The 9,112-nt window shown below is 40.4% G+C and overlaps 1 protein-coding gene across 1 annotated transcript in view; it reads right to left on the bottom strand.

The window, feature by feature from the left end:
• PASK (PAS domain containing serine/threonine kinase) overlaps nt 1-8,907 on the bottom strand; it is a 19,882-nt gene extending 10,975 nt beyond the window's left edge. The window contains exons 1-8 of the mRNA XM_009709152.1: nt 8,736-8,907; nt 7,410-7,645; nt 6,249-6,419; nt 4,791-4,931; nt 4,096-4,230; nt 3,117-3,410; nt 2,658-2,757; nt 924-1,098 (exon numbers count right to left, since the gene is read on the bottom strand). Of these exons, the coding sequence (XP_009707454.1) occupies nt 924-1,098; nt 2,658-2,757; nt 3,117-3,410; nt 4,096-4,230; nt 4,791-4,931; nt 6,249-6,419; nt 7,410-7,645; nt 8,736-8,907 (1,424 nt within the window). The remainder of the gene's footprint in view (nt 1-923; nt 1,099-2,657; nt 2,758-3,116; nt 3,411-4,095; nt 4,231-4,790; nt 4,932-6,248; nt 6,420-7,409; nt 7,646-8,735) is intronic.
• Nucleotides 8,908-9,112: the final 205 nt, after the last annotated feature.

Below are 9,112 nucleotides of genomic sequence, written 5' to 3'. Positions count from 1 at the left end.
TCCCTATGGATTATTTCCTTCTCTAGCTTAATTTCTAAATATAGATCATAGATCCTTTATCACAACAAAAAGCAAATACATGTGGCAGGCTAATTCCAGTCCTGAGAACAGAAGATCCCTTGTCTGTCCCACAGAAGATGGATGTCCCCATCCATCAATTTAACCACAGTTCGCTGAAGCCCATAGCACAAGGTATTTTACAAACATTTCTGCTAGTAAAAATGCAGAGCAGAAAAACAATCCATGTGGCAGAGCACTTATGTCTCTCATATCATACTTGGATTGTAAACCCAGGAGAGAGCAAGGAAACAATGAGACTATCAGTCTCTTTAAAAAGCAGCAAGAAGTGGGCTGCAATAGTCTATAAATTTAAAAATGGCAGAATTGTTAATGTGGAAGGCTTAAAATTTGACTTAAGATAAACCATGTGCATCTTCTAGGTGCTTGTGCAGAATTTCTAACTTTGTACCTGGAAATGCCTGGAGTTAAGTAAACACAGTAACCTGACAGTTACACAGAGCACCAGAAGGAGTAACATTTAGAAGTCATTCTAGGTAACCTGGCTTCAGTGCAACATTAGCTGGTGGATACTCTGGAAGGAGATAAACATCCACTATTTCTGATCTAGCAAAGATAGAGCGTAATTACCTTCCCTAGTCTGGGTGAAACATTTGGCCTCCTTTAGAGATGGGGCTCCTGTAGCTTTACAACTGTAGGTTGTACAGATCTAAACAAAAATCTAAGGTAGGCAAAACTCCACCTGTCTTGTAAATAGCGCTCAGATTCTAAAGAGAGCATAGTGCAGGCGGCTTTTGTTATACCTTCCCACCAACATCACAGAGGTGAAAAAACAGTTTTTGCTGGTGATTGAAAAATGAAGAGCCGTGGTGCCAAGGTGAATATGCAGTCCATGAAATGCCTACCTATTAGAGGGTGTGGATGCCACTTCAGGAGTTGAGGGAGTAGAAAAGAAACTAGTCTCATTCTTTTGTTTAGTCTCATCGTGTATTAATTTGTCCTCTTTGTGTCTTTGTTCCAATTTCTGCTCTTCATCTCTTGACAGAAGACTTGCTAAAGATGCAGCCAAGAAGCTGCTGTCTGTACCAAACAAGAAACAAAACCATACCAACTTAACCTTTTATGTTTAGGCTTCAGAGACTACAGTGATTAAAAACAATCTCAGAACTGTCTTGGTCTGTCTCATCCCTGAAGAACTGCGTATAAAAGACTTGATTATGGCAAAGTGGTCCTAATATGAGCACTCCACTCTACTTTAGCCTGAGAAATCATCATATGCAGGAATCTAAATGTTTCAGAGCTGCTAAAATTTGCTGTCCTATCAAAGCTCTTGGACAGGTATTAGCCTCCTGGGTTAGCTACTTGGATTGAAGTTCAGAGACCAAAAAAAAGGCCAATGACCACACAGAGACTGGAATTAAAGTGATCATACAAATAGCAGCAGCGAAAAAAAGCCCAAAACACACTCCCCATTCCAAACACTTAAAATGAAAAGGTTTAGACTGCATTTATATAACTCACCGAAATTGCAAAACAAAAAGGTATGCAGTCTAAACACAGTTAAGAGGAAGAATAAGACAAGAACTTCCTTCCTTCCCCAGTGACAGATCAAAAGAGAAAAATATGAGTTTGCAAGATGAGGTAAACCAAGCATTGTTGCTGCAGAAGAAGGTAACGAGTGAACAAATCTAGATTTGAATCTACAACAATTCTTCTATTTAGTAAAGGCTGAAGGACAACAATGCTTCCTCACTGAAGAACTGAATTACCCTAGATTAGAGGCATCACTTCATCAAAGAATTACCTAAGAAATTGCACACTGTGTACTAACTCTTCTTTGTTCCAGTAGTGTGCGTTGCTTAGAAATGCACATCTGCATTGAAACCAAAGAAAAGAGAAAAGGCAAACAGGAAAAAAAAAAAACCAAAACAACACAAAAAAACGAAGGAGACAAAATGAGCATAAAAGGTCTTTTGCAATACAGATGAAAGTATGCACTTGCTTGTGTTCTCTGTTTTGGGCAGAGCTAGCTGGAAAGACAGATTTGGAGAGATGAGGCTTCCTTGCTTCTGTTTATTGCTGTTGTGTCCAGAGAAATAAAATTTTGATAAATTCTTTGTAAACGCAGTGAACTGCATCAGAAGAATATGTGATGCCTCCTGACTTAAACACCACAGCAACATAACATTAAATATTAGCCAGCAACATGAGCCAATTCAGAATATTATTAGAATTTTCCCTTAAAATATTAGTCCTAGGTATCTATAGCTCTGCTGCAATACCGTCACAAAAGCGCTGTTTTACACGTCTTAAGATACTCTGAGATCCTCACAGGAGAGGGAGGGAAAGGGAAGTGCTTGTTAAGTACAAAGCATTCTCGATGAACAGTGTAATTTCCAACTTGGATATTCAGTTTTGTCTTCTTAGCAACAAAGAAAGAAGCACAACCTTAGGTGAACAATTCTGTTTACCTTAGGTTATAGTGGAAATCCAATTTGAAAACTGCACAGAGGTACATTGCTTTTACAAAGCACCTTCTCACGTTCATAGGCAAATCTCTCGACTATTTGTTTTACCTTTGTTACAGCAGCCAGAGCCAGTTGTACAGCAAGCAGTAACATCTTCAAAGATGCACTCACCTTTTGTCCCTGTGGAGTCGTCAAGAGGAGGAAATGGCAAAGAACAGTCACTGCTTCTCTCCATGTTGTTATAGAAACCAGGGATCAGGAATGTAATGTTCTAAAACACAGAACAAAACCTCATAAAGCTAAGCTGGCTCTCACAGGTTGGGGGCAAACGCTAACAATCCGTGTTTGTCAAGCTAACTCTCATGGATAGCCAGGCAAAAGCGATCCACATGACTGATGGAGAACACATAAGTGCACACCTTGCTTTGGGCTACTTGAAATCCATGCTAGAGCTCCTCAGCACTGCAAGACTTGGAATCACAAATTCCCTTGCTGTAATTTCTATCGAACAAGTGGAACACAGAGGTTTTGTGACAGACAGAAATGAGGGTAAAAAACGACTTTACAATTCCAATGGATATGCTGCCAGACATAGCAGTCTTTTGGGAGGGATTAAAACTCCTATCTTACCTTTCCCAACAGTTCTTTCTTCTCATAGCCAAAGAGCATTAAAGCAAAGCTATCCTTGATGCCACAGATGGTTCCATCTGACTGGACAGTAATAAGACCACTGATGGTGGAGAAAACCACAACTGTAGCAGAGTAATGACAGCCTGTGAAAGAGTCGTCTTTTTCTGTCTGCGAAACACCATCTTTCTGCACTGCCGCTTGGTCCTCCTCCAAAAGGCTTACTTGCAGCTTTAAACTGAGAGGAAACATGTTACCCTCTCTGGATTGGCCTACAGCTCGCTGGATCTTGAGATTCTAAATTAAAGCAAAAAAAAAAAATCCAAAACAAAACACAAACAGAAAACCTCTAACCAAATGTTTTGGGTTTATTTCAGTATTTATATAAAATTAAACAGGAACATTCTCAGGAAAAGGGAGCAGGGGGGCAAAAAAAAAGTACCAATCCTGTGAATATCAAAATGAACAAAGTCTCATTTTCTAAGGATTTGGAATCCCGTGTTGAACTCCTGTATGAATATCCTGATGAAGACCACCAGGAAAGTCCTTTTCAGCAGCTTTTCAGCAAACGAGACGTTAATAAGGCCTCTTTCAACTATCTAGCTGCCCGCTTTCATGGCATTTGCAAGACCTGGGCATTCTTTAGACTTTCAGTCCTCTGACAGACATGACTGAAAACAGCTAAAGAATTCAAAGGAATTTTAGGGGGCTGACAGAGACAGCATGGTTTCTTAAAAAGCCAGGATTGGAGAAGAAAAGTCTTTCATCAGGACAGATTCCACAGTGAGAGATCAGGACTTGGTCTCATTCTTAGTTAGGAAATACTCAGACAGTAGCTCCATAAATAAGCAGTATACCCTTTTTCAGGGGACTTATGCTTCTCTCTGAAAAGGCTTTCTTCTGTTACAGGAGGAAAAACAGTGTGCACCTATGTTCCAAACAGGAAGGGTACAGAAGAATGTGGTTGGTGCTTATACTGTACCTTTGGGGTTTTTTTGCCTAGAGGAGGGATCTGCACAGAAGGAATCAGGTCCTTTATGTGGAGCCCAACTACTTCTTCCAGTGTTGGGTAGCCATGGAGATGGGCAAAAAGGAGGTCACATGATGTAATCTCTCCCTTGGGAAGAAAATTTACAAGCTGATTTTAATTTTGGCATTTTAGCCACAGTCCACTCAATCCCTTAACAAGAGTTTATGCAAATATCTAAGCAAATGGCAGGAAGTTTCATTCTGCAGTCTCTTCATGGACACAACTACCTCAGTAAAAGCAGACACAGCATAACGCAATACTTCTCTGACATTATTGCGCAGAGAGCCTGCCCCTCGCTGTAGGGGAGAAGCAGGGGAGTCCAACACTCCTCAGAGAACTTTTCCTCAGCAAGCTGATCCCTCCACAAGGACATCCCTGCCATGAATAACCAACCCCCTGCCAAACTGTCACTGTTCAAATCCCCGGAGTGGACAGTGTATTTTAATGTGACTTGTCAAATATGTCAAGGTGAGCCGCATGGGAGATGCATGCGCAAGTCCTGCATGTGCAATCCCGGTTTCAGGCAGAGCTACGTACACACTTCACTGTCACAAATAGTAACGTGCCTGCTGGCTTTCAGACACGTTTCGTTCACACATAAACTCTCACAAACTGTGGTCTCATTTGATCATTAGGAAAACACTCACATCAACACTGAAGGAAACAGAAGCTGAAAGTCTTTCCACTGGTTCCAGCACAACCACACAACACTGGTTGTCCTTGCTTCTCATTTGCCTCAGCCAGACAGAGACAGGGATCTTCTCTTTGAGACGGCCTGTAAGATCCACCTTTCCATAGGATTCAGAGATGTAGCCATCATTTACTAAGACTGTTACTCAGCAAGATTTTCAAACAAGAATAAGACATTGAGCCAAGATATCACCCCATCATTCTTAGAAAAACATTGTTTCTTGACTACTTACTAGTTTTTTATTGGAAGAAACACAGTTTTAACATAGAGAGGAAAAGGTTTGCAAGCAATTCACTGATCATACACAAAGTGTCGTTGCTTTTGTATCTTCTCTTCCTGCCTCAGGAAGACTAGAGGCATTTCCTTCAGCATAATAAATGTAGCTCTAATACCATGCATTCAGTGAGAAGTGTCTTTCAGAAATGCCTTAAAGTACATTCCATGGTGCTAATGAATACTCCACATTAGTAACATAGTTATTGCTTTCAGCTGCAAAAATAGCAGTTTAATTTCTTACAGGAGGAAATGCTTCTCAAATCAGAAAATCTTTATTTGTCTTATAACCTGCAGTGTTCATATCAAGCCTTTTATCATTTTTTTGCATGATCTTGACAGAATGGGTTTATGAATTACACAGCGACTCCTATAAAGTACTTGGAATGGCTGTAGCTTAGAATTAGTGCCTTTGTCAGACATTTAATTTTAACCCTGGATTTCTCCAAATCAAACTTCGATTTTTTTTTTCCCCCATATCCAATTCAGGATTCAGGAAGATCATGCTCTGAGATGCCGACAATTTCAGTCCAAAAATAACACACCAGGAAGAATATGAGTTCATTTTCCAAGTATTTTCTAGTGACAGCTGGTAACAGCAGCAAAAGAAAATAATTTTGAGACATTTCTCATGCAGTTCTCTTATAAAGAGCCCCACTATAGGCAAAATATCAATTCCACTCTTTTGCACCAACTAGGCTGTTTTGGCACAGACATTTCACAGTATTTGACTTGTAACTTTACAATATGCACAATGCTATTTAAAATAATTTTGAAAATATTTTGAAAGATCAGACAATAGGGAACTTTTCCATAGTAGGTTTTTCCATATTAAGCAATTTTTTTTATTTTTTTTTAAATCTAATGTCCTTCAAGTTCTGATTTGGTCAAGTCATCATGACTATACATGTTGGCAGCTGCCAGGCTCTTGCAGGTGCCTCTCAAACCATCTTTTGTCCCTTGAATTCCCACATCTGCAAATTATTAAACCAAACACTCCTACAAATGACATAATTGCCAAATGGCCACAAAGTTAAATATATCAGGAAATTATATTGAAAATGTCAAAAAAAAAACCCAAACCCAAGCCTACAGGAACACTGTATATGGTGGGGAATATTTTGTTGAACATTTCACGTACCACAGTTCCTGAAACCACCGATGAACATTCATCTGTTTCTATATACTCCTCCCCCACGGCTTCCCATACCTCTTGACTGGATCTGGATATCAAACGGGACAGCTTTTGACCAATGAGTTCCTGACTACTGCACCCAAGCAGCTTGCAGGCTTTGTCATTAGCTACTAGGATCTAGAAAAGCAGAAAAAAACCCAAACCAAACAAAACAAAGAATAAAAGCTGTAAGTTTTGTTAATAGATCATCATCTCCTCAGGCTGTTCCTTTAATGTCTTACAATATCCCTTCCTCTTGGTGGAAATGGAGTGGTTCTTTAAAATTCTGAATTCTTCAAAACCAGTTCGCTAAAGCTTTTTATTCTAGGACATCCCTTGCCCACATGTCTTCTTGGTTTAGAGGGTTTGAGACGCTACTTTCCTTTCAGGTTTCCTGCTTTCTTTTAACTCTAAATAATCACACCCATGGAGGCAAAACTACAAGGTTGTATTTGCAAGCAAAACCTGGGCAAGACACAAAATTTTACCCACACCTGAAGGCATGCAGTAATCGCACCAGTCATTGACATACTTAAGCCTGTGTTACAGGGCAAGTCAGGATTAAACGCCTCTTAGATGGGTAAGCCTGAACTGTCAGTTCAAGCCAAAAATGGCACAGCTCTTTAAAATTTTCAGCACTCAATTTTATATTAACGTTTACTCTCAGGACAGGGGTTTGTGGTGGTACAAGGTCTCTTTCTCTCCCTCTCAATGCAAAAAGACATATTTCCTGGGGCAGATAAAGAGATCTTGTAGCACCACAAACCCATCCCAGGGTTGGCACTTAACAGGCAAAAGGCATGAAGCACACTCTACTTTTCCTTTCTTCCCTCATGATTCTTCACAGCTGCATTCGTCTTTATTCCCTTTTTCTGTTTGAAGAAAGACTCAAGACATCTGTGCTTCTGCTATTGTCTCGTATATTTTGCTAAGCACAACCTGCAAGAGAAATAAACGCCTTGCCAGTCTTTAGAAGACTACTGAGCTTGAGCAGACTATAAAATGCCTTCATGATGCTTTGATTGCCTACAGATACACCTAAGAATAACAGGCATTTCAGCTTGTTTGATGTCATGCAACCTATACCAGTTACAGACCGCTTATTTTAGCATTTACTACTGCAAATACCTCTGTTGTGTTGACATCCACGGTGAAGATGGCTTTGTTTGGATTGCGTGCAGCAGTTGGGAGGTGCTGTTTGGATTCCTCTGCTGTGAGGGCATGCAAAAAGGAGGAAGAAGCAGAACTTCCAACGGAAGCAGAGATAGAGGCAGAATCCCACTGAGCCCATGAGTTACCAATTTTGCTGCTGCAGATGTTACGGGCTGCCAGTGAAGACAAACAGTAAGAGCTCCATTTCTCCCCTGTGAGAAGATAAAGATCAGCTATGTAGCTATAACAGTCTACTACAGGAGTATTAGAGGAATGAACAAAAAAAAAAACATTAGTTGTCAGCCAAAGCAACTGTCAAGTAATCCCAAAATATATGCTTCTAGATTCTTAAAGAAATTATAAGAAAATAAAATCAATGAAACTAAAGAAAACAGAAACAATTCTAATAAATGTATCTTTTTGAATCATGGCCGCTGGAACAACAAAACTCAGTCCATAGGCTAGAAAAAATTGCCAACATCCATAAGATTCAACCAGACTAGTTAACTTTTATTTTTCACTTACCAGAGTTTAAAAGGCTTTGAAATCTTTCAAGCTAAAATTGAAACTGTTATTAAATATAATTACAGTAAATGTTCAAGCCCTTATTAAATACTGTATTAGTCATAAGCCAGTTCATTAACTGTTCACAAGACATGACACTGAAATACCTGTGCCCACACCAACATTTTATGTTACGCAATGCCAAGTGATTGTACTAAAATTTTCAAAGGTTCTGCCTGTAAAAAAACCATTTCCCTGAGAAGTGGCATCAGCAGCCAAATGCCATTGCTCCACTCCCGAAACAGTAAGCAGCTTTGGAGGTTTAGCAGTACTGGAAGAAGCATTATGAACAACCCATCACAAGGACACCTCTATATTTATGCGCTACATACAGTGTGAATATACTCACTAGGATAAAACAGGGAGACCCGCATCTGGATGCATTGTAAACTGCAAAGTTCTTCCCCTGCTAAGAGAATCCAGTATAACAACATCTTTCTCCTCATTTGGAAATTTTTCATGGTTTAGATAATAATCCAAGATGGCAGGGTGGTCCAATGGCAGCCAATAAAGGTTGCCTAGGGACAAGTACAAGTGCAGAGCACCTATCCAGCAACGCATCCCCTGCAAACTGTCCCAGCCTGCAGTAATCTATGGCTCAGATACTTATTGAACCGGCGCTTTCTGGCAGCTACTTATTGCTATGGCCTCTAGGTTTGGGGTAGGGGAGGAGGAAGGTCTGAAACACATAACCTTCACCGATGACACATGAACTCAATCTCAAAATACTGGGCTCACCAGACAGAGATGCTCTAAGCCGACAGAGTTCAGAGAGCTGACTTTTCCTGCTTTTGCTGGCCCAGGGGTAGGATCTACTTAGCTTCTCTGAGTCACTCAAGTGAGCAAGGACTAAGCCTACTGACGAAGGCCGAAGGCCCCGTTCAGAGGGGCTATAAGCCTCAGCTGCCATGATCACACTCTGGTTGCCACGCCACACCTAGGAAGCCACCATCTGTAACAGAAACATAAGAAATTCAGTCAGCTTTACAGTCAGACACTAACTCTCAGGACACTGGCAAGTAACAATGCCTTCTAATCCAAAGCACAGCCCTGTAAGTTACAGCAAGACTGCTGCCCATTTTTGTGTGTCCCGATCAATGTTTGATCTGTGTTGT

Source organism: Cariama cristata, unplaced genomic scaffold, assembly GCF_000690535.1.
Source record: "Cariama cristata isolate BGI_N322 unplaced genomic scaffold, ASM69053v1 scaffold32101, whole genome shotgun sequence".
Taxonomy (NCBI): domain Eukaryota; kingdom Metazoa; phylum Chordata; class Aves; order Cariamiformes; family Cariamidae; genus Cariama; species Cariama cristata.
The sequence above is the reverse complement of the archived record's forward strand: the minus strand, read 5'-3'. Positions and strand labels throughout refer to the sequence as shown.